Here is a 25,061-nt window from a genome sequence, read left to right as displayed (position 1 = left end):
GTGGGGAAGGCAGCACCTGCCCCACAGGGCTTTGTAGTGATTGGATGAGTGTGTGTCTGTAAAGCGCATAGCCCGGTGCCTGGCCCACAGTAAGCATCCAGGAAATGTTTGCTGGTTGGATAACGCTGAACCTGCCGACCCAAAAGTGTCCTCTCCCTCTCTCTCTCTCATCTATTCACTTGGCACCTTCCCTCCCACACAGAGGTCTATGTCCCCCTTCCCCGCCCCGCCCCTGCGCTCTTGGTACTGAGGATGGACCTTGGCAGCCACCTGCCTCGCACACTTGCACAGGGCTGTCACTCAGTGTCACGTGTTGGCCTTCTGCTGTCTTCCCAACTAGGGACAGCTTCCTAAGGAACTCAGCTGATCCCACATCCCTCCCCCAGCCCCACACTGGGACCCTCCACAGGATCTTGCCCAGGGTAAAAGCTGAATAGGGGCTCATGGCTGGGATTGGCTATCACCCCACACGTCTGTCATGGCTGAGGACCCTCCTGCCTGCAGGCAGAGGATGAATGAGATGAGGGCGTTGGGGGGTGCCTTTCAGGACCCCTAAGTCTGTCGAGAGTCAGTGAATAAAGATCTGAGGGGCAGGAATGGGGCTCAGGGAAAAGGGGTTACATAAAGGCCATAAATGTAGCCCAGCCTGCGCTGCCAAGAGCCACTCCTGAAAGCCGCTCCCCACCACCTGGCAGCACCCTGGCTCCCTGGCCCGGAAGAAGGAAGAAGGGCTTAACAGATAAATGAATGAATGAACGAACAGATAAACTTAAGCCGGCGGGACCTGGCAACCACCAAGCAGGCGGAACCAAGAAGCAAAGCTCTGCACCGCACAGGACAGTTGATGACAATCACGATGAAGAACGGCTGTGAGGATGAAGAGGAAGACGGGAAAGCGGCTGCTGAGTGAGCACTTGCTGCAGGCCAGACCCTACGCGGCCCTCCCCATGCAGGTCTTCACTCAATCCTTGCAACACTCCAGTTCCCATTTTGCAGATAAGGAAACTGAGGTTCAGGGAAATCTAATCACTTGCTCAAAGTCACAACCAGTAAGGAATAGAGCCTGGATGAAACCCAGGTCCCTCTGACACTGGAGCTCATGTTCCTCACTGTTGTCTCCATCCCAATCTAGCAGCTCTGGTTTGGTTTAGCAGCTCAATGGCTTTGTCCCAGCTGACCCGCCACATGCCTCAGGATGTTCCAGCTGCTCAGCACTCCAAGGCTGTGGACACCCAAGCCTGATGACGGAGTCTTTTGGCAAAGCCATTCTCAGTGGCTTGCTCTGCCCCAAGCTGGGCTCAGCCAAGGCCTTTAGCAGAGTCATGCCTGTGCCCGTCTCTGCCTGACCAGTCGAACTCCAGCAGCCAGACAGGGCTGACATGACAGCTGTGCCAGTGGGACGTACTCCCCATAACTCTCCCACGCCTCCCCTTGAGGTCGGATAGCGGCCTGCAAGGGGAGAGAAAAGTGGGGTCACTGCCCTTGGCAGGAGGTGCAACTGGGAATCTCTCTCTAAACCGTTTCTGATAAAAGCAGCTACTTCGGAACTGACATGCGACAGCTGTTCTCAGTCCACATTTCCAGGACTCTTAAAAGAACTCAGAGAGAAAAATAAGACCCATCAGCAATCAGTCTAGCACTTGGGAAGACTGAGTGTTTTTCCATCTCCAGGGGAGAACAAAATATCTAAACAAGATTCTACAAGTGCCTGGTACAGGGTAGACACTCATGCTGGGTGCTGGCAAAACAGTGTCAGGCAGACCCAGGCTCTACTCTCGCAGAGCCCACGGCCAAATAGAAGACAAAGGTGAGTCATCAGACAACCACAGTGGGGCCAGTGGCAGCATGAAGGTGGGGAGCAAACCCCGACTAGGTGAGGTCACCAGGGAAGGCTTCCTGGAGGAGGTGACTATGAAGCAGAGGACTAAGGTTGAGTTGATTACCAAGCAGGATTAGGGAAGTATATCCAGCAGAGGGAACAGCCTAGGCAAAGGCCTGGAGAAAAGAAGAAACATGAAGGAATGGCTAAGTCAGGAGATGAGTGGCAGGGGTGAAGCTGAAGCAGTCAGCAAGGGCGGAGAGGCCAGGCCTGGTCAGCTTCAGCAAGACCTCTGGACTCTGTCCTGATAGCAGTGGAAAGCTACTGAAGCAGGTGGTGGCGAGAGCAGACTGACATTTCAGAAAGAGCCTCTGGCTGCTGCGTGGAGCTTGGTTGGAAGTGGGTGCGCCTGGAGGGAGCAAGGAGCTGACACAGGAGTTCAGGCAGGGACAAGGATCAAGTGGAAATGATGGAGATGGGGCGAGAGGGGCAGACTAGGAGATACTGTGGAGGCCGAGGCACCTGGACCTGGAGAGGGACTGGACGCTGCACTGGGCCAGGTGCCACACGGCAGGGCAGAGGGGAGGGGCAGCTCTAGGCAGCTAGAGGAAGCTGGTGATGTTCATCAGGATCAGAGACAGAACAGCTTTGAAAGAAAGGGTCACAGTTCCCCCAAGAAGACAGGAAAACTACTCTGGCCATTTCTCCAACCAAAGGCTCACACACCCACATCAAAACTGGCCAGCAATTTGCACAGCACTTTGCAAAGCACTCTCTGCTAGTAACACCTTTGGCCACTCCATCTGCTAAGGTGAGGAATACTGAGTCCCCATTTTAAAGACGAGCAAATCAAGGTTAAGTGGCTTTCCCAAGGCCACAGGACCAAGTGGTAACACAAGAACCTGGGTCTTCTGCCTCCCAGTCCAGGGGGGATTCTACAACCCATAGGTTTCCATTTTAAATGATATCTGATGTCTGGGCAAGGAAGATGATAGTCAAGGCTGGTACAATTCTCTCCCTAGAAGCAGAACAAACTACGAAAGGGCAACAGACCAAAGTGTTAACAGTGCTTATCCTTATCTCATTGGCAGTTTTTATTTTCCCCTTTTAAAATTGTTTTGGAAATTGCAACCATGCACATATATTATTTTTGTAATGAGAAAAGGAATTAAAAGGTAAGTTTTGGGGCTGGGCATGGTGGCTGACACCTGTAATCCCAGCACTTTGGGAGGTTGAGGTGGGCAGATTACTTGAGGCCAAGAGTTCAAGACCAGCCTGGCCAATATGGCAAAGCCCCGTCTCTATTAAAAATACAAAATTTAGCTGGGCGTGGCGGCGCACACCTGTAATCCCAGCTACTCAGGAGGCTGAGGCACGAGAATCACTTGAACCCAGGAGGCGGGGGTTGCAGTGAGTGAGACTGCACCACTGCACTCCAGAACGGGTGACAGAGTGAGACTCTGTCTCAAAAAAAAAAAAAAAAAAAAAAAAAAAACCACACTTTAAAGATGGTTCAGCATCAATCGTCAAACAGGAGAGAAAAAAAAAGAGCAGTACTCAAAATGCTTCAGGATTTTACATCTTCCTTTCTACTGCTGGCTGGAAAGGCCACAGCTAGCAGCCAACAGTAGCTCATGCCCCTAGCTCTTTGGAGGGTGATTTTGTGTTGTTCTTTGGTTGTTGGTTTTGTTTTTGTTTAATAGAGACAGAGTTTCACTCCCATTGCCCAGGTTGGAGTGCAATGGTGTGATCACAGCTCACTGCAACCTCTGCCTCCCTGGCTCATGCAATTTCTCCTGCCTCAACCTCCCAAGTAGCTGGGACTACAGGCTCACACTGCCAAGCCTGACTAATTTTTTGTATTTTTAGTAGAGACTAGGTTTTGCCATGTTGCCCAGGCTGATCTTGAACTCTGAGCTCAAGTGATCCACATGCCTCTGCCTCCCAAAGTGCTGGGATTACAGGAGTGAGCCACCGAGCCTAGCTAGTTTTTGTTTTTTAATTTGGAAGTTTATATTGGCCCCAAATACCCTACAACCCATGGCTTTTCTTCCCTGCAACCCCCCACTCCTGCCTTTCGGGTACTAGCTCTGAGATGTTCAGAACAAGGGGGTTTAATACACCCAGGCAGACGTGGAGGGGAGACAGGAGTTGCAGCTTTGCTGGGCCCTGCTGCCAAGGTACTGCTGAACGGCCTGAGCTCTGGGAAATAAATTCCGTAAATAGAGTCTAGGCAGAGACCATTAGAAGTGTTTTCCTAGCATCTCTTTATGGGGCAGAACGCTGTCACGCTCAGGCTGCCACAGGGCGGCTGGGCTCTTGTGTTGGCTTGAGGTCCCCCGCACAAACGAGCTTGTTTTTCCCATTTTCAGGGAGGGGCCTTAAAATAGACAGAAAAATCCTTCTCACACCGGCTGACTGCAGTGAACCGAGGCAGGCAAGCCAGGCAGAGGCCGCTCGCCAAACATCATCCACTTTGTCCATCCCCATCATATTTCAGGTTAATGGTGTCTGTGGATGCAAATGCAAAGCTGGAAATGAAAAGAACATTCCAGAGGAAGCAAACAGCACTGTACAGGCTGCTGTGTTCTGGCCTTCAAAAAGACAGTGGACTTTCTTACCTTTGAGCCATAGATCAAAATATCACAATGAAGTACAAAGATGTTCATCTGAACATTAATTGTAATGGCAAAAACTAGGTGGAAAAAACCCAAATAGTAGAATATATACATGTGATGGTTATGAGAACTTTATAAATCACATTTATTCTGGGTTCACGGGCAAAGGCTTATTTTCAAGATTGCTTAAAGGAAGAATTCACCAACAGGAAGTAAGCCATAAGTTGGGAGAGACTGGGGGCCTGGCTGGATGCTGGGTTGAGGGTACTAGGTGAGCTCCCAACGGCCCAGTATGTCATTTCACCTGCAGGAGGGCAGCCCATGAGACGGGAAGTTTTGCGCTTTGCTCACTGATGTATCCACCATGCCTGACACTCACTAAATATGCATCAAATGGAAAAATGTACATCACATTTATGAAGATTTTAATGACAAGGGAAAACATTTTTAATACTATGTTAAGAAAAGAGGTAAGAAACAAAACCACATGTATATGTATGGGGGAAAAAGCTAGAAGAAATTACATGAAGGTGTTAACTATGGCTCTGTCTGAGATGTAAAATTAGCGGTGACTTTCTTTCCTTATAATTTTCTGTGTTTTTTAGCAAAATCATTTTCCAATTACTATGACTTAACCAATAACAAACAGGGAGATTGAAAAAGCTGCAACATGGCCTGAAAAACAATTGCTCCTCCCACAGACATTCCTGTGGTCCACTGGGGAAGTGAGCAGTCTGGGATTGCAGTGGTTAACCCCCCACCAGGCTCAGGAGAGGAGGAGGGTTCACCCTCAGACCCGGTGGGAATCAGGATCCCTGACCCCTCTACTTTTAACTCCACCAGACCACATGAGCAGGTGAATATGTTATGGGTTCAACTGGATCCCCTAAAGAAGATACACTGAAGTCCTAATCCCCATTACCTCAGAACGTGACCTTATTTGGAAAGAGGGTCGCTACAGAGATAATCAGGTTAAAATGAGGTCATTAGGGTAGGCCCTAACCCAGTATAAGTGGTGTCCTCATGAAAAAGGGGAAACTTGGCCGGGTGTGGTGGCTCACGCCTGTAATCCCAATACTACGGGAGGCCGAGGCGGGCGGCTCACCTGAGGTCAGGAGTTCAAAACCAGCCTGGCAACCTAGTGAAACCCTGTCTCTACTAAAAATATTAAAAAAAAATTAGCCAGGCATGGTGGCAGGTGCCTGTAATCCCAGCTACTAGGGAGGCTGAGGCAGGAGAATTGCTTGAACCTGGGAGGTGGAGGTTGCAGTGAGCTGAGATCGTGCCATTGCACTCCAGCCTCCAGCCTGGGCAACAAGAGCAAAATTCTGTCTCAAAAAAAAAGAAAAAAAAAGGAAGGGGGGAAACTTAGAGACAGACATTCACACAGGTAGAAGACCGAGTGAAGGTGAAGACAGGGATAGGGCTGATGAATCTACAGCCACAGAACACCAAATAATGACAGCAAACCCACAGAAGCCACGGGAGAGGCCCGGAACAGCTTCTCCCTCCCAGCCTTCAGAATGAACCAAACGTGCTGACACCCTGTTCTTGGACTTCCAGCCTCCAGAACTGTGAGACAATAAACTGCTGCTGCTTAAGCCATCTGGTCTCTGGTATTTCACCATGGCAACCTCAGGGAAGACCAACACAGTAGAGGAGAGAGCCTGCCTTGGAGTCAAATCATGGGGAGACCCTGGCAAGACCTTGTTTCTCTGGGACTCAGTTCACTTATCTGGAAATGGGAGAACAGTGGGTTTCAAACTCAAATTTAGCCCTAGAATGAAATCTCACATGGAAGCCCAAATATAAAAGGTAAAATAAAGCCCAGTTGGGTAAAAGCCTGGTCTGGATCACACACTCTCCCTGCCGAGCAGTCTTTGAAAATCACAACTCCAGGAGATTTGTAAAATCCCTGCCACCACTCCATTCTAAGATTGTCCAAACAAGAAACCCATGGACAGTATCGCTGGGTATCTCACATGCGCCTGAGCTCGTGCCTTCTCTTTCAAGGAGCTTCCGGCCGTAGTGGGGAGGTGAGACTAACACCACAAAGACAGCGGGGCCACCCTCCCCTCCTGAGAGCTCCAGCTGCGGACAGGTCACCTGATGTTCCAAACCTGACACATCTAAATTTATTTCGCCCTCCAAGGACAAGCAGATGCTATGCCTTATCAGAGCACGGCTAGGTGGCAGAACGACAGACATGACGCGCCCTTATCACCCCAAGGACAGCAATGACGTCTGCAGAGAGACTTGGTTTCCCTGACGATGAAATCAAGAGCTCACGTGCCAGCCAGGCAGGCATGAAGGGGACTGGGTCACCAAGACGTGTGAGATTCTGATTATCCTCTCATGGGCCCCAGACTCATCAGGGGGCACAAAGCTAACAAAGAAAGGGGGAAACAGTGTCACCATTCCCTCTGCCCCACTGTGGAATCAGGCAGGGTGTCTGGTTTTTATTCATTTGATTTTTAATTAGACAAAGAACAGGCCAATTCATTCTTTTTTAAAAAAAAAACAATCTTACAGATAAAGCCAATGTCCCCTCTGACCTTCACACCTTCCCTGGGGGCAACCATTGTTACGACTGGGGGCTGCAGGCTTCTAGATGACACATGTCCTTTTGAGGAAACACACCGGGCCAGAGCAAGGGCCCGGGCAGAGTGTGATGCTTCCAGCTTCCCTGGGCAAACTGTGGAGCCACGGGGAGGAAGGAAGGCTGAGGACTGCAGGAATCAGGGCAGGCTTCCAAGAAGAGGAAGCTGGAGGCAGTGCTCTAGGAAGAGGAGGATTCCGATGACTCCAAGGCAACAGTCTCTGGGTCACTGAACCCACTTCACCTCAGCACAAAAACAGCTGGCCTCATTCATCATGTGTAGCCGATTCAGCTTCTCTGGGAAACTCCAAAACCCTCTCAAAGGGTCCTCAACCTCTGCCCTCAAACCACTACTGCCGTGAGGATGACGATGACAACGACGATGCTGATGACAATGATGGCCTGTGTGCAACACTCTGCTGGCCCTCCTAGAGGCTCTACCAGGTTGGTGTTAGTGTCTCCAGTTTATACACAAAGAAACTGCAAACTAGAGAAAGTAAGCTACTTGCTCAAAGTCACAGGGCTGGGAGAAGCTGCACCACCACTTCATCTTGATGACAGTGACAGAGATCCTTCCAGGAGCCCTCGCTGCTGGACAAGGGTGGCCTGTGACACAGCTCCGGCAACTGCAGCAATGCCTAGCACAGAGGAGGAGCTTAACAAGTATCAGTTAGCCAGTGTCTGGTTTAAAGAACATGCGCAGGCTGGGCGCGGTGGCTCATGCCTGTAATCCCAGCACTTTGGGAGGCCAAGGCAGGTGGATCACATGAGGTCAGGAGTTCGAGACCAGCCTGGCCGACATGGTGAAACCCTGTCTCTACTAAAACCACAAAATTAGCTAAGCGTGGTGGCAGGCACCTGTAGTCCCAGCTACTTGGGAGACTGAAGCAGGAGAATTGCTTGAATCTGGGAGGCGGAGGTTGCAGTGAGCCAAGATTACACCATTGCACTCCAGCCTGGGGGACAGAGTGAGACTCCATCTCAAAAAAAACAAAAAAGGGAACATGGCAGTTGGGCAGAGTGGCTCACACCTGCAGTCTCAGCTACTCAGACGGCTGAGATAGGAACATTACTTGAGCCCTGCCTGGGCAACATAGCGGGATTCTGTCTCAAAAAATATATATCAGAGAAAGATAAAGAAGGAAAGGAGAAAAGAAAGAAAGAGAGGAGGGGAGGTGGGGGAGGGGGAGAGGGAGAGAGGGGGAGAGGGAGAGAGAGATTGAGAGAGAGAGGCAAGGCAGGCAGGGCAAAGCAGGCAGGAAGGCAGGCAGGCAATGTTGGGTGAATAACCAAGTACCAGGCTACTTCAAGGAAATCTTCACACTATGAAGATGGTTTTTTTTTTTTCCCCCATGTTAAAAGATTCTACATTTTCCTCTAGGAATCCCCCACAGCCTGGGGCTTCTGCTCCTGGAAACAGTTAAGGCTTTGGCAAGAGGCTCTCTCGCAAGGCAATTCAATCTCCCCTGTCTGTCTGTGAGGGTTTGGGGCACCGCTGTGGCATGCCAGACGCAGCAGCTACTTTCTGTGAACAGCCTCCTCATAAACGTCAGTCCTGTTGGGGGGTGGGGAGGGGGCCTTGATTTATTATATAGCTTTTGGACAGTTCCTACAGAAATATTGCCAAACAGTGGAATAATCAACTCTTTCACTCAAGCCCCCTCAGACTTTTTTTAATGAAAGAATAAAGTACGCAATGAGCCTGAGCTAAATAAATAAAAATGCCACACTTTTGCCCAACAGACCTTTCTGCGTCACTGAGAAATATTTGCAGACCTCAACAATCTTTTATCTTCGTGATGACGTTCCAGCCTTCCAAGTTTCGGACATCCTAAGAAATTCTTTGATTTGGGCTCTCTAATGATCTCCCATGAACAATTATCCCATTAACTAATAAAGTCACTATTTGATGTTTCACCAAGCAGACGTTAGAGAACCCCTTCCCCCTCTCATGGTCTGTCTGCCCTCTGCCAGTTCTGTTGAAAATCTGTTAGTTCATACCTGGGGCTCACACTGGAAGCAGAGAGATGGGCGGCAAGGAATCTCTCACTCTTCTCTCTTTTTTTTTTTTTTTAAGAGGGTCTCTCGCTCTGTCACCTAGGCTGGAGTGGTGCAGCAGCACATTCATAGCTCACTGTATCCTCGGACTCCTGGGTTTGAGCAATCCTCCTGCCTCTGCCCCTCAAAGCACTGGGGTTCCAGGCTTGCGCCGCTGCAGCTGGCCTAGGAATCTGTCTCAATGCTCAGGCCTGCACCGCTGCACCTGGCCTAGGAATCTGTCTCAGTGCTCATGACTGAAACTCACAGTCCTGGCTTCCAGGTTGAAGAGAAGGCAACATCCATCCACCCACTCATGCTGCTACAGCAATGGAGACGCCCAGATGGAGAGCCCGTGGTCCAGGCCCTCGGGGAGCTCGCGGAGAGATCCTTTAGGCCAGGAGGGACGCCACTTCCTCCAGGGAAGTGGGGAGAGACCTTTGCCTTGGTTCTGCAGCTCAGCAACCTGCTCCATACCCTTGTGGAACTTTCTTGATTTGTCATCTCATCTTAATTTCAGTCGGTCTCCCATGCTCATTGGTGGATGAGGTCCAGGAGATCAGCGATCCACTCAGCTCCCCCGTGAACAGCACGATTTCAGTGCTCACTAAACATGCATTGAATAAGCAGAGAAACTCGCCACATACCCTTACAAGATACAAGAGAGACAGAAACGTCCACCCCTTTGAGCGCCTAAGGAGTCTCCCTGCTTTGAGTACTGGCTGGGCCCTGCCCACATGTTTATGCAGCAATATGCTCATGGGGAGTTGCAAGGTATCACTCCAGACCAGGGACCCAGCTGTCCTGGGTGGGTCACTCTCCCCTTGAAGCCTGTTTACTCCACCACCAATGAGTAGTGGACAAAATGCTCTCCAGTCCCCTGAGCTAAGGATTCTGTGAAAACCTGACATCACTGTGATCATGACTCCGACTACAGCTTCAGAGGAAACCAACCTGCCCCAGAAGCCACCACCTCCCCACTTAGTGGCTGTGAGACTGTGGCTGAGTCATGTATCGCGCTGAGCTGCCTCATCCGGATGGTGAAGATGGTGGGGTGGGGGGGTGGGTTACAGCCGATGCTTCCTACAGTGCCTCCTAAGGCCAGACTTTAATTACTTTAAGCATAAACTACTGGCTAAGGTTAAATTTCGGTACAGCAAACACATGTCACCAATTTTTTTAAAAGAGCTCTAATTTCAAATATTTCACCCCATTCATTCCTTCATTCACCCAGTATTAATGAACCCCTATTATGTGCCAGACACTGTTCTCATAGTGAACCAGGCAAGACACAGTTGCTATTAACATAGAACATCTAGTACAGTGTGGGAGACAGAAAATACACAAGTAAACAAAAAGATGGCTTCAGACGGAGTTATGGGTAAGAACATTAAATAAACAGCACTATGGGAAAGGATGCAATTAGAGGGAGGGTATGGTTCCTTTTTAGAAGTCTTCTCTGTGGAGATGTTATTTGGACTGAGACCTTAAAGTCCCCTGGAAGAAAAAGTGTGAGGAAGAACATTCCGGGTAGAGAGAACAGCAGGTGCAAAGGCTCTGGGCTGCAGACAAGTGTGTGTTATTCAAAGAACAAAAGGGAGACCAGCTTGTGAATGGAGGAGGAGGGAGGGATCCAAGATGAAGGTGAGGGCCAGCTCACGTAGGGCAGCACAGGGAGGGCACTGCCAAAAGGACCATGGATAGGATTTAGGGAGTCCACGGACTGGGGTGGAGAAAAATGTCATCTTTCTTTTCACCAACCTCCAACTGAAAATTTGCACTTCCTTCAATTATGAATGTAGACAACAACCTACAATGATGTCAGCAGTGCCTGGGACTTGTCACTGGCAGAAATCAAAGATCCATTCCTATCAGTTGTTGCAGATATCTGAAAAGCTCACTCAGGTTCATGACAAGTTCAAAATTACAATAGCTGGCCAGGTGCAGTGGCTCACGCCTGTAATCCCAGAACTTCAGGAGGCCGAGGAGGAAGGATCACTTGAGCTCAGGAGTTTGAGACCAGCCTGGGCAACACGGCAAAATCCCATCTCTACAAAAAATACAAAAATTAGCTGGGCGTAGTAGTGCACGTTTGTAGTCCCAGCTACTCAGGAGGCTGAGGTGGCAGGATAGCTTGAGCCCAGGAAGCAGAGGCTGCACTGAGCCAAGATCACACCACTGCACTCCAGCCTGAGCGACAGAGTCAGACCCTGTGGCCAAAAAAAAAAAAAAAATCAAAAGTACAATAGCTATTAGACCCACCGTTAGACCTTATAATTTAAAGTATTAACAAAGAAGCATATATATTTCTGTATCATAAATATTAGAAGTATGTAGTAAGTATATTTAAAAAGGATCAGTTTCCTCTGTAACCCTATGTATTCTATTTTATATATAAAAGCATTCTTCTGATAAGGGGTCTACAGGCTTCACCTTAGGGCAAAGTGCTTACAAGCCACAGAAAGGAGTCTGGGTTTTACTGAGTGGGATGAAGAGCTGTTGGGGTGGTTTCAGCAGGAGAATGATTTCACAGGGCCCAGTTTTCATTTTTCAAAAATCATGCTGGCTGCTAGGTAGAGATGGTCTATGGCTGTCCAGGGCAGGGCTGAAGGCAGAAGGCCAGGGCTTTAACAGACCACCGTTCGGGGCCATCCAGAGATGGCGGCATCCTGGGGTCCTCATGGGTTCTGCCCTCAGCTCTGATCAAGAGCCTTCTCATGGCACCACCTCACACCCTAAAGGGGCCCTGTCCCCTTGGCGCAAAGCCTGTCCCAGGACATCCTCCCAAAGAACTTCAGAAAGTGAGCTCATGTGTCCACAAGAAAAATAAATGCGGTATTGGCCACTGTTTGGTTTGTGTATTGGTCTAGGAAAGAAATGAGAATTTTATTTTAAAAAGCCTTCCAGCAGGACCCCAGCAGAGACTGGACAAACACCTTAGCGACGGACTGTAAACAGTGGGAAGGCCCAGACCCTGGCCCCGTGGCCACGAGCTGCAGCCCCACGGTTCACGTCAGCCTTCCTGCCCTTCCCAGGCCTCTCTCCCACGGCACTCACACACAGAGCCTTTTCAATACCCTCCGGCAGAACAGAAGAATCCATTTCCACATGCCAGCACGCACGTTCCTCACACCATCCCAGGGGAGTGGGCCCTGCCAAGAGGCCATTTTATGGACCTAGAAGGACAGACAGGGCTGGGGCCCATGGTGGGGAGGTGGTCCATGGACAGAGAAAAGCTCAGAGCCAAATCCTGTGCTCCCAGGTCCCCCACAGTGGAAGCGAATGAGGTGGGGCCAGGCAGACTGGAAGCTGAGGGACACTCAGGTGCTCCCAGGGCACCTGAAAGCTCCCAGGGTACCTGGAAGCTCATGGGGAGGAGGACCTAGAGTGAGGAGATCTGAGATCCTTTTTTATTTTATTTTTTTTTTTGAGATGGCGTGTCGCTTTGTCACCCAGGCTGGAGTGCAGTGGCACAATCTCAGCTCACTGCAACCTCCGCCTCCCAAGTTGAAGCAATTTTCTTCCCTCAGCCTCCTGAGTAGCTGGGATTACAGGCACCCGCCACCATGCCTGGCTAATTTTTGTGTTTTTCGTAGAGGTAGGATTTCCCCGTGTTGGCCAGGCTGGTCTCTAACTCCTGACCTCAGGTAATCCGCCTGCTTCGGCCTCCCAAAGAGCTGGGATTACTGGCATGAGCCATCACACCCATCCTAGATCTGAGAGTCTTAATTTGGGAGGAGGGGCTGGGAGGGGCACCAGGCCTTGGCAGGGCTAGTTCATCTCAAAGTATGAGAAGCTGTGTCTCAGGGGAGAGGTGGAAAGCCAGGGTGCACTGGCTCTTTGAATCTAGGAATAGGTTGGCACTGAACCTAGTCCTAGACTATGGACTGAATGTCCGTGTCCTCCCTGCAACAAACGTGTTGAAACCTAACCCCCAGCGTGATGTTATTTGGAGGTAATGCCTTTGGGAGGTGATTCGGTCATGAGGGTGGAGCCATCATGAATAGGATTAGTGCTCTTATAAAAAGAGACAAGAGCACGCGCGCTCTCTCTCTCTCTCCCCCTCCCCACCATGCAAGGATACAAGAAGACAGCCAACTGTAAACCAGGAAAAACTGGGCCCTCACAGGACATCAGATCTGCCAGCATTTTCATCTTGGACTTCCCCATCTCCAGAACAATGAGAGAAAAATATCTGTTGTTTAAGCCACCTAGTCTGTGGGAATTTGTTAAAGCAGCCCATGTTAAGACATAGGTTACATGAAGGAGAAAAAGGCGGCGCAGTGGCTCACACCTGTAATCCCAACACTTTGAGAGACCAAGATGGGCTGATCACTTGAGGCCAGGAGTTTGAGACCAGCCCGGCCAACATGGCAAAATCCTGTCTCTACTAAAAATACAAAAATTACCTGGGCGTGGTGGCAGGCGCCTGTAATCCCAGCTACTAGGGAGGCTGAGGCACAAGAATTGCTTGAACCCAGGAGGCAGAGGTTGCAGTGAGCCAAGATCACGCCACTGCACTCCAACCTGAGCAACAAAGCAAGACTCCATCTCCCAAAAAAAAAAAAAAAAAAAGCAGAAAGTAGGTGTCTGCATTGCTGGTGTGTGAACTGTAGCAGAAACGTGACAGTTCTACAGTAACCAGCTGTGCCAGCAAAAGCTTTTCTGCAGGGGGAAGGAGGTTGTTTTTGTTTTTGTTTTTTGAGACAGAGTTTCACTCTTGTTCCCCAAGCTGGAGTGCAATGGCGCGATCTCGGCTGACTGCAACCTCTGCCTCCCAGGTTCAAGTGATTCTCCTGCCTCAGCCTCCCGAGTAGCTGGGATTACAGGCGCGCGCCACCATGCCCAGCTAATTTTGTATTTCTAGTACAGATGGGGCTTCTCCATGTTCATTAGACTGGTCTTGAGGGAAGGAGCTTTTTAGTCTGCACCCACTGGCATTGTGGGTTGCAAGTTTGTCTAGTATCCACTCTGGGATATAAAAAAGAAACCTAGGAAGCTCACTGCTGTGTCGTCCCTCATGGCTCGAGGTCCCCAGCCAGTCTGCCTTCTTCTCTCCCGGCTTTCAAAATCCTATGTTTGTTTTATACATAATGTCCAGGGTTTTTGACTGTCCTTAGCGGGAAGGACAGGAAACACTGCATCTACTCCCTCTTGTCTGGAACCATAAATCCTATATTTCATATTTTCATGTTTTATAGTTTTGAGAAACGCATGAATCAAATATAGCAAAATGTTAAGATTTCTCTCATCTGGATGGCAGATACATGAATGCTCAGTCTCTGGCTCTTGATGCTCTATTTATTAGAAACACTTCATAAGTTGAGTGGTCACGTACACCTCATTTATTCCTTCCTTCCCTCGTTCATCCAACTGACATCTATTGTGCCCCTCCTGTGAGGCAGGCACCAACTATGCAGTGGTGAATTTTAACAATCCAGTTCCTCCCCAAAGAGCCCTGAGGAAGGGTGCTCTGGCAGAAGAGGACAGGTGCTCTGAGAGACTCTGGTCTGGAGCTCATTTAAATTCAGGAGTCAAAAGAGGCTTCTCTGAGGAAGTGGCCTTCATATCTGGCTGTGCCCCATAGCACTCCCGGCATCACCACCTGCCGACAGTTTAGCCAGGGCCAGGAAGCACCGCCCTGCCAGGTGAGCGTGGCTGTGCGCAGGTGCCCGCTTCTCACATTGCTCCCCTTGGAGATGCTTTCCTCCTGTTGTAAGCTCTCACCTCCAACTCAACACCCCAGAAAGGTCTCTCTGAGCAGCGCTGTGGCCCTGTGGATGAGTGCAAGACGTTCCCTGGGGCGACAGTGAATGGGTTGTGAGGTAACATCCCTCTTTTGGGAGAAGCTGGGCTCAGCATCCAGGAATGGCTTTCTGGCAGCCAGCAGACCCAGGATGAAAATGACATAGAAGGCTCGGCTCACCAGAAAGGGGGTACTTGCTGGGCACACATGGGTGAGTTGCAACCATGGCAACTAAGGTCTCCTCCCCAGTCCCACAACAGGCCCTATTCTCTCTAAGCCAAAATTAGCATGAAGAACAAAATGGCCCCCCATGAGGAAATGGCCAGTCACCAGAGGGGTTCTCCCTGGCTCCCCTCTCTGAAGGCCCCCTGCAAAGTCTCAGTGGTCAAATCCTCCCCAGTAAGCTCCAGCCCCAGGAACACAGCCCCTCTTCTCTTCCACCCGACCTCGAGTGCCTCCAACAGAAAAGCTGATCATCAAGGGTGCACACGGCATCCATGGCACCATGGTGTCTGTGGGAACTCCGGAAAGCACGCCAGCGTGCAGAGGGGCGTGGTCCCCTGGTCTCCCGAGGAGGGCACCAGCTAAGCCCTTTACACACATGGTCTCATCTCACTCACTCCACCACCCTATGACTGGGTTCACAGACAGTGTTACAGCTGGGGAAACAGGCTCAGCAGGATAAATTAACTTGTCATGCGGCCAGTAGAGAGGGCAGGATCTGAACCCATGTCTGCCTGGACCCAGAGCCCCCGATCCCTCAGGCCAGCAGCATTCTCGGCCCAAGAACACCATGGGGATTCTGATGTGCCTGGGATTTTAGGGATGGAAGGTGGGTCTTGAGGACGTTTCCTGACCCTTCAGGATCCCACCTTGCTTCACCTGCTCACGTCTGCCTTCGTGGGGCGGGGCACAGATGGCTTCCTATCACCTATAAACATGGAGTGTGGACTGAGTGGCCCAGGGCCAGGAAGGAGCAAGCCTGGGGGTAGCAGGTAAGTCCCCCCGGCCCTGGAAACTGGTGGGGCCAGGCCGTGAAGAGGCCACTTAGAAAAGCTGAATAAATGGCTACACGTGGCCTCGAATTCCAGGGCAGGCACAGGGCAGCTCACCTGAAGCCCTGGGCAGAAGTCCCCAGAAAAGCTGGGCCTATGGAGTTCCGGGCGGCACCACCCCGTGCCCAGCCTTCAGTGGACTTGAGTCTTCTTAAACGTGTTCAGCACGTCCATGACCTCTGACAATAATAAGCGGATGGGGAGCCCTCAGGCAGTGATGGGGAAGGACCCACTCCAGGGCACACAGGGGAGAAGGGCCGGGACCCCAAAACACATCATGCCTGTCCCCTGGGTGCTCTCGCCCAGGCACCCAGGCCTCCTCACCACAGCCGTGTCCTGCGTGGGACCAAGCACAGACCCACTTGGTTGGCTGCTCTTGGAGGTGCCTGGTGTGTGTGTGCTGGATACAGGGGACTAAGCTGTGCCACTGAGCCCAGTGGCTCCTCAGGAGCACTGACATCCCCAGCAGGTGGAAAGAGGAGCCCCACCTCCCCCACTTCACCCCACCTTCCCCACATCACCTGACTCTCAGCTCCCAAAGCCTGGGCTGCCCCCTGAGGGCAGGACCCACAGGCTCCAGGAAGAAAGGGGGGAAGTTATGAGCGGCGGCTCTGTGCTGGGCCTGGCCTACCTCCACCACCCTCCCATCAGCTGTGTGACTTTGGGGCGGTTACAGAACCACTCTGTGCCTCAGTTTCCCCATCTGAAAGGTGAAGTGAAATATTAAATAATAGCACCTGCCTCAAAGGGTAACTGGGAGGAGGTCACTCTGCCTGGCACATGCCATATATTCAATGAATACTGGTTGCCTGTTTATGTCGATTAGCAAACAGGTCAGCCTGGAGCCCCTACCTGGAAGCACGATACTGTGCCCACTGACTGGCATTTGCCTCACTGCACAGACGGCTTGGTGGCTCACCTGTTTGCCTCACTGCACAGACGGCTTGGCGGCTCACCCATTTGCCTCAATGCACAGACAGCTTGGTGGCTCACCTGCTATTCACTCCCCCTACAGCCCCCAGGCAGGACAGCTTACCTATGGTCCTTCGGAGGTCTTCACACTGGCTAATGTGAGGGAACTTCAGGATTTCCTTCCACTTCTTGCTTTTCCCTTTGCGCTTTCCTCCGCCCCCTGCAGAGATGGGGAAAAAGATGCCTGGCTGAGGCTCCAGAGCCTGCGGCGTCCCCGCAGTGAGCCTGCCCACCAGCCTCCTGGGCTGAGAGACAGAGGGACGGCTGTAGGTCAAGCCAGTGACACACCCCTAGCCCAAGACACACACAAACACACACACTCTCCCTCCCAGGTGGGCTGTGAGCCCCAGTATCCCGCACAGTCCTGCCTGACCCCGGCCCCCTAGCAGTGAGGCCTAGGGCTCCCCTGCACCCCACCCCCCACAGCTGTTCCGCTAGACTAGACCACAGCCTTCCCACAGCAGGGGCCAGGCCTGCCACGTCTGAACGTCCCCTTTAGCTTGGGACATCCCTGGGGGGCGGAGGCACAGGCAGGTGCCCACGGCCCCTCGTAGCCCTCATTTTGTCCTCTTGCTTTCTGTGGAGAGTCTCCTTCCCCAGCTGGAGGCTAGATGTTGGGGGACAAGAACTTCAGTTTCCACTTGTCAAGTACCCCCTTCTTCTCCCTCCTCACAAACCCTGGAGTCTCCGAGGCTGGAAGGAAGGAGGGACTCCTGAGGGGCCCGCCGTGCCTCACATCCTCCCCAGTGCACACGAGCACTGAGCATGTGGACGTGATGAACGTGCACACACACAATGAATGTGCACTAGTAATGAACAAATGTAATGAACAGGCACGTGTAACGTGCAGAACCACATGAGGCGCACACAGGTGTTCCCGTCATCCTTGCACTCCTGGTCCAAGGGATGGTGGACAGGTGTCAGGGTGCACAGGCGCAAACAGCGATGGAGTGCAGCTCTGGGCCTGAGTGTCCCTGAGCCCACCAGTGTCTGGGCCTTGGACCTGAAGGCACTGCTGTGCTATGTGGCCGGAGGGCTCCTGGGGACCAAGGTGCCGTCACCCACTCTCCACCCTTACAGTGGCGCTTAGCCACCATCTGTCCATGACTCACCACAGGTCATGGAGCCCTTTGTGCCCCTTGGTTATCAGGATTTTATGTAGCTCGTCTGATGCTGGGTGGGTATGTAGCCCCTCCACTCTCTCACCCTCCCAGGAACCGGCTGGGCAGGACAAGGCCCCTTCTGCACACCAGCAAACCCAGGGGAGCCCACTGGCACTCAGCTCCAGCCCTCTCCCAGCCAGCCCAACCCATCCTCCACCTCGCTCTGGCCCTGTGGCCGTCCCCTGCTGCCCAGGCAAGCCTGGACAAGCACGCATCCTCTCTGAGTCCTCATCCATGAAGTGGAGACAGTAAGGCCTTCCTCCCAAAGCTGAAAGGAGTGATTACAAGGTAGCATGTGTTTAAAAGTAGACATAGAACTGGGGATTCTTAATTGTCATCCAAGCTATCCTGGAAAGCAAGGTCATAGCCCTGATTAGCCAGTGCACCTGCCTCTGAGAATGGGACCAGAACTCCGCTCCTGCTCCAGGAAGCAGGAGAGGGTGCTGATGGGGGGAGTCCATCTCTCTCTTCTCCTCTCATTGCATCTTCAACCCAACTCCCTCCTCTCCAACTAGCCCCAATGTCCTCCTCTCAAATCTCCACAGACGGCCAAGGCCTCACACTCCGAGGGACAGAAGGAATGCGTATTAGGCACCTGCCGTGGTGAGGCTCCATCTGTACATGATCTTGTTTAATCCTCAGAATGACTCTTTGAGGAAGAAATCACTGGGCCTGCTGGTGGCTTGACCTACGCCACGCTCTCACTCTTTCCACCAATGGGGGCCACACACACAAGTGCACACACATTTCATGCACACATAAACATACACGCGCATACTGCTCAGCCATGCACTTGCCCTGCCCGGGGCCAAGCCCCTCACCTGCAGGCTTCACCCTTACTCTACAAGGCAGGAACTTTTTTTTTTCTTTTTTTGAGACAGAGTCTCACTCTGTCACCCAGGATGGAGTGCAATGGTGCGATCTCGGTTCACTGCAACCTCTGCCTCCCTGGTTCAAGCGATTCTCTTGCCTCAGCCTCCCAAGTAGCTGGGAATACAGATGTGCACCACCATACCTGGCTAATTTTTCATATTTTCAGTAGAGACAGGGTTTCACCATGTTGGCCAGGCTGGTCTCAAACTCCTGACCTCAAGTGATCCGCCTTCCTTGGCCTCCCAAAGTGCTGAGATTACAGGCATGAGCCACTGCACCTGGCCGGCAGGAACTATGACATACCCAGTTGACAGATGAGGAGATCGAGGCATGGGGGAAAGGTAGCAAGTCATCTATGGCCCCGTGTCTCATAATTGGCAGAGCCAAGACCCCAGCCTGAGCAGAATCCAGACCCTGGGCTCTTGTTCTTGCTGTTCTGTCTGTAAACCACCATTTTGAGTGCCCTGAATACAAGAGAAATTCTCAGAGGATCAAAGAGAAAGCTGGTGTCAAACTTCAGGAGTGACATGGCAGCCATGACGGGAGCAGGAGCAAGGATCTAGCTGGGGTCCCAGCCTGTGAGCTCCCAGAAAAGCTGTAGGCCGGACCAGAGGCCCGCAGGGTCACCAGTGTGACCCTTAGGTGGCTTGTTTGTCTGTTTGCTTGTTCACTGAACCAGTTGCCAACATTGAAAAATTAGGAGATTCCCAGGAGCTCAGATGAGGACACAAAGGCATAAGAATGATATAATGGACTCTGGGGACTTGCGGGAAGGGTGGGAGGGAGGTGAGGGATAAAAGACTACACACTAGCTACAGTGTACCTCGCTCAGATGACGGCTGCACCAAAATCTCAGAAATCACCACTAAAGAACATTCCATGCAACCAAACACCACCTGTTCCCCCAAAACTATTGAAATAAATAAAAATGAGGAGATTTCACATCGAAATCCAGATCTTGGACGTCTCTCCCACAGCCAGGCACCCCACATGGCAAGAATCAGCCGGAGCTGGGTAGCAGCTGCCCGGGGGACAGCACATGTGGCCTCCAGACAAGTCAATCCTCATCCAGCCGCAGCCCTCATTCAGGCAGCCTAGAAGTTCTATGCACACCCAGAGAAGGGCCACCCTCTCAAGAAATCAGCCTAAACCCTAGCTCAGCAGAGTCTGATGTCCCCATCCCAGCAGCTGCAAGGCCTGGGAGGGTCGTTAGAACTTGACGGGTCCATCCCCTGCTCCCCATTCCTCTCGCACACTACTGATTCTCAGACCTGGCAGGCATGAAGCACCATTTTTTGCATATGGCAAAATGTGCATAACACAAAATGTACCAGTTTAACCATTATTTAGGCGAACGAGTCAGCCGCATTAAGGACGTTCCCATTGCTGTGGAACCATCACCACCTTCCATTTCCAGGACTCTTTCATCATCCCAAACTGAAACTCTGAACCCATTAAACATTAACTCCCATTCCCTCCTTCCTCCCAGCCCCCGGCAACCTCTCTCCTACACTCCATGTCTATGATTGTGACTACTCTAGATACCTCGTATAAGGGAATCATAAATGTTCTTTTGTGTCTGTTCTTTCACTTAGCGTAATGTCCTCGAGCTTCGCCCATGTTGGAGCACGTGTCACAACTTCATTTGTTTTGAAGGCTGAATAATATTCTGTTGTATGGGTATACAACTTTTTGTTTATCATTTATTTGTGGATAGACACATGGGCTGTTTCTACCTTTTAGCTATTACGAATAACGCTGCTATGGATATTTGCATACAAGTATCTGTTCGAGTCCCTGCTTTCCATTCTTTTGGGTATATACTCAGGAGGGAAATTGCTGGATTATATGGTATATATGTTTAAGTTTTTGGGGAACTGATGAAGCACTCTTGACAATACAGATTGCTAGGCTGTACCCCAATCCTCTGTGACTGGACCCCAGGAATATGACTTCTTAAAAGGATCCCTGGGTGACTCTCAGGCAGCCAGTCTATGGAACCCAGGAGTCTATTTTATACACGCACACTTACAGATTTATTCATTAAGAAAGTTAACATAGGTTCACTGATGCGTTCAACCAATATGTGTTGAGCACATACTAAGCGGCAAGCCCTCTGGAGGTGCCGGACGCAGTGTTGCTAGCAGGGAAGACAGACACATCCAAGGCGTTACCTCAGTGGTTCCCAACCCCAGCGACGGCCTCCCAGGAAACATTTGGCAATGTCTGGAGACATTTTTAATTGTCACCACTGGGTGGAGAGGTGCTACTGGCAGCTAGTGGGTGCAGGCCAAGGATATGGTTAAACATTGCGCTGTGCACAGAACAGACCCCTGGAACAAAGAATGGTTGGCTCTAAAATGTCAAGGGTTGGGGCCAGATGTGGTGGCTCACGCCTGTAATCCCAGCACTTTGGGAGGCCAAGATGGGAGGATTGCTTGAGCCCAGGAGTTTAGACCAGCTTAGGCAACATAGCAAGACTCCGTCTCTACTAAAAATAAAAATAAAATAAGTAGCTGGGCGTGGTGGCACACAGGAGGATTGCTTGGGCCCAGAAGTTCAAGGCTGCAGTGAGCTATGATCATGCCACTGCACTCTAGCCTGGGTGCAGAGCAAGACCCCATCTCAAAAGAAAAAGTAAGTCAAGGGTAGGGATGTGGAAAAATGCTGCTTTACTTAATGACCATTTTACCAACATTTAGGAAAAGAACAGGGGTTGGGGGAGATCTGTTAGTGATGGCGCAGCTGTGGTGGGGTTGGAGGCAGTGAGAAAGGTAAGCCACTTGGAGGCAGCCCCAAGCCGAGGGTGCAGACTCTCCAGCTACGGCCTGGGCTCACTTTCCTCCTCAACCCTATTTCCTCAGCTTCTAGAATAGGGCAGGGGGACTGTGGTGAGCAGGATAACGCCCTCAGGGATGCCCTAATCCCTAGAACCTGTGAATACGTTAGGTTCCATGACAAATGAGCATTAAGTTTGTGGATGAAATTATGGATAATGATAGGGACATAATCCTGGATTATCCAGGTGGGCCCACTGTCACCAACAGGGTCCTAAAATGTGGAAGAGGGAGAAGGAGTAACCAGTGTCAGAGTGATGCAATGTGATGAAGACTCACCAGCCATTTGCTGGCTTGGAAGACGGGAAGGGGCCACAAGCCAAGGCATGCAGGCCAGGAAGGATTCTCCCCGGAGCCCCCAGAGGGAACACAGCCCTGCTGATGCCTTGACTTTAACTCACTGAGACTGCATCAGACTTCCGATCTCCAGAACGGTAAGATACTAAATGTGTGGTGTTTTAATCCCCTTAGCTTGTGACAATGTTACAGCAGCAACAGGAAGCTAATACAAGGATGTTCTCAGCAGGGGATCCCCCTAAATGACAGCAGACCCCAGAATGGCCTCTCACCCCATATCTGGCTTCCAGTTCCTCTAAAAGTGCCATGAAATAAACCCAACCTTCCTGACTCAGATGGGCTGGAAGAAGGTTTCACTTCTTAACAACAAACAAAACCTGCCTCAGAGAGGGCACCATGTCTAGACAAATGTTTGGCTCTCAAGATGCTGTGGGGTTGTGAAGCTGCATATTTGATCACTGAAGTATAGGCACTGTTTATTATTTCATAGGACTTGATTGTTTCTCTGTATCCTGAGAGGGGGCAGGGCCCAGCCATGCCACTGTAAAAACTCCTCCTGTGTCCTGGCCCTACAGCCCCCGCTGCCCTAGGCCCACCTCACTGCTGGGGAGGGGTGTTAGGCCTACAAAGGGCTGGGGCCATCACCTCCCACCTCCCCCGTGCTCAGGTCCCAGCAGCAGGAATGGCCAATTCCCAGGCCTGACCACCCATAGGCTCAGCCCGTTCTCCTTGGTCCCATTCAGGGCCTCGGTGACCGTCTTCCTAAACTTTATTTCCCTCCCTGCCTCTGCTCTCAGAGCCTTTAGACTCACTGTTCATTCTGCCAGGAGCACCTTCTTCCTACCTTTCTGAATGCTTATCACCCGCACTTCCAGTCTTAGCCTGAATTCTACCTTCCTGGAGGTCTCCTCCGAGCTTGGTTGTGAAGCAGGCCCATTCTCCACGTGCCATGGAAGTGTGTAGGAAGCACTGGTCGGTCAGTCTGTCTGTCTCTCTGTTGAACATGCACATCAGCTTACAGATCCATTCTCTCAACGCACGCGGCACACTTTCATGGACTCATTCAACCTCTACGTGCGAAGTGACTGCTGGACTCCCAGACCCAGCCCACAGCTCTCATCACCACCTGAAATCTTCCCACTTATTTGTTTCCTTGCCCGTCATCAGTCTCCCCTGTGCTGATAGCGGACCCGTGGTGTCAGGGACCTGGGTTTCTTTGTTCTCTGTCACCTTCTTCTTGGTCCACTGTAGATGCCCAAACAGTATCTGCTGAGTGAATACAAGTGTCATGCTTTACGTCCAGCCACCTGGCCACCTGGCAGACCCTCCAATCCCTGTATGCATCATCGTTCCCCCACTCCAACCCTGCAGGCGTAGCTTTCTCTGCCAGGAATGCTTGTTCTTCAAGCTCCAGCTCTAGTGTCCCTTCTCGTGCTGCCCTGAAAAGGCAGAGCCCCTTGTCTGGATCACAGCCCTCTCCCAGCTCAGGTCAGACCTGCTCCTGGGAAGGGGGCGGGTACAGCTAATGCCTATTTAATTGCAAGCTTCCATTAAGTTACTTGGCTGACTGGGTAAAGGTATGAATGCTTGCAGGAATAAATGACAACCTCCCTCCCTGCCAGCCTTCTGGGCTGAGCACTGGCCTGGGCACTGTACATTCGGCCCTCATTCCAGAGGTACTGACCCTATTCACAGATGAGAAAGCTGAGGCTCAGGGAGAGGAATTAATGGAGTCAGGGAATAAGCCACACATCCAGGTGGGAGCACAATCTTCTGCTGGCGCTAGCTCACCGCTCTTTCCCGTCCCGAGGAGCCTCGGGCTTTATTTGCTTTCTCAAAGGATCCTCTGCTGTTCAGAGTTTACCTTTCAGGTCCCAGTAACGAGTCAGGGAAGAGGACATGGTCCCTGACCTCATCCAGCTCATTCCATGCATCAAAGAGCAAAGATGAGCAAGACAGCTGGGGTTGTAGCCAGGCAGGTAGGGTAGGTTGCATGGAGAAGGGTGGCCCCGCCAGGCAAGGGAAAATGGCAGTGACCGAGGCCCAGGGCCAATCAGGGGGGCTTCCGCTCTGGGGAAGGCACCAGAGGACCAAGGTGGCCTTGGGTGGGAAGGAGTCCAAGACAAAACCTGAAGAAAGGCGGACAACAGCAAGATGGTATATCCTCTGATTCATGGCTCAGGCTGCCACTGGCCCTTTAGAAGGGACAGACTCTAGGGAGGGCATTGCTTGTCCAATCCCACTGTCACTCCTGCTTTCTCCAGCCCCGGGGGCCCCCTCGGCTGCCAGCTGCCAGCAATGTCCTCCAGCAGGTGCCCTCCTGCCAGACTGGGGAAGTATGTTAAGGGGAAGGCAGGGCAGGAGGAAGGAGAGTGGTCAGCAAAGGAGGGTGGGGGCCCTGCAGGAGGAGGGCATGTCCTGTCAGGGAATGGAGTGCCCGATGGAAGGCAGAAGCCAAGTAATAATTCTTAAGCACGGGCCAAGCACTTGTCGCAGTGAGCTATCGAGAGACTAAAGCGTTTCTTTTGCTCCTGTGGCTAACCCCAGGGAAGAATAACAGTATCATTCTCCCCAAAAAACTGCCATGGGAGAAGAGGCTGTCTTGGTGGGGGAAGAAACTGGCTTGCTGTTATTCTTGTTGCCTTTGCTGTTTCTGAGAGTGGTGTTTGTTTTCAAGGTAGGGGCTGAAATGGAGAACAGAAGGGAGAAGCTGAGGATGGGGGAGGTGAAGTGCTTGTGGGGAGGGCAGTGGGACGACCTGAGCTCCAGGAAGGCATTGTCCCTGTGGCAGCAGTGGGATGTGGCTGGGGTGCAGGGATGATGGGTTCTGAGCAGTGAGCGGCCTATAGCCCCCAGAGCCCTGTGATCGCCTGGTACAGTGGAGTGGAACTGCCAGCACAGCCCCCTCCTCCAAAGGACACTGACAAAGCCCGCAATACTGGTGATGTGGACGGTCTAAGGTCTAACTTACTGGGTTCCTTTAAGCCCAACAGGTTCACATACCATCCTTGGGAGGGATAGGATAGACCTGTGCAAAACAACTGA

The 25,061-nt window shown here is 51.5% G+C and overlaps 1 protein-coding gene across 7 annotated transcripts in view; it reads right to left on the bottom strand.

Annotated features, from left to right (window-relative positions):
• GRK5 (G protein-coupled receptor kinase 5) overlaps nucleotides 1–25,061 on the bottom strand; it is a 254,503-nt gene that overhangs the window by 117,077 nt on the left and 112,365 nt on the right. For 5 of the 7 annotated variants that reach the window (XM_054435334.2, XM_054435335.2, XM_063670320.1 and 2 more), the window contains one exon: nucleotides 16,911–17,006. The exons of the other annotated variants lie outside the window; for them this stretch is intronic. In XM_054435334.2, coding sequence (XP_054291309.1) covers nucleotides 16,911–17,006 — 96 coding nt within the window. Of the gene's footprint in view, nucleotides 1–16,910; nucleotides 17,007–25,061 lie in introns of those variants that run through there. 7 annotated transcript variants of the gene reach the window in all.

Source organism: Pongo pygmaeus, chromosome 8 (genome assembly GCF_028885625.2).
Source record: "Pongo pygmaeus isolate AG05252 chromosome 8, NHGRI_mPonPyg2-v2.0_pri, whole genome shotgun sequence".
Lineage (NCBI taxonomy): Eukaryota > Metazoa > Chordata > Mammalia > Primates > Hominidae > Pongo > Pongo pygmaeus.
Note: the sequence above shows the minus strand (reverse complement) of the source record. Positions and strands in the feature narration are given on the sequence as shown.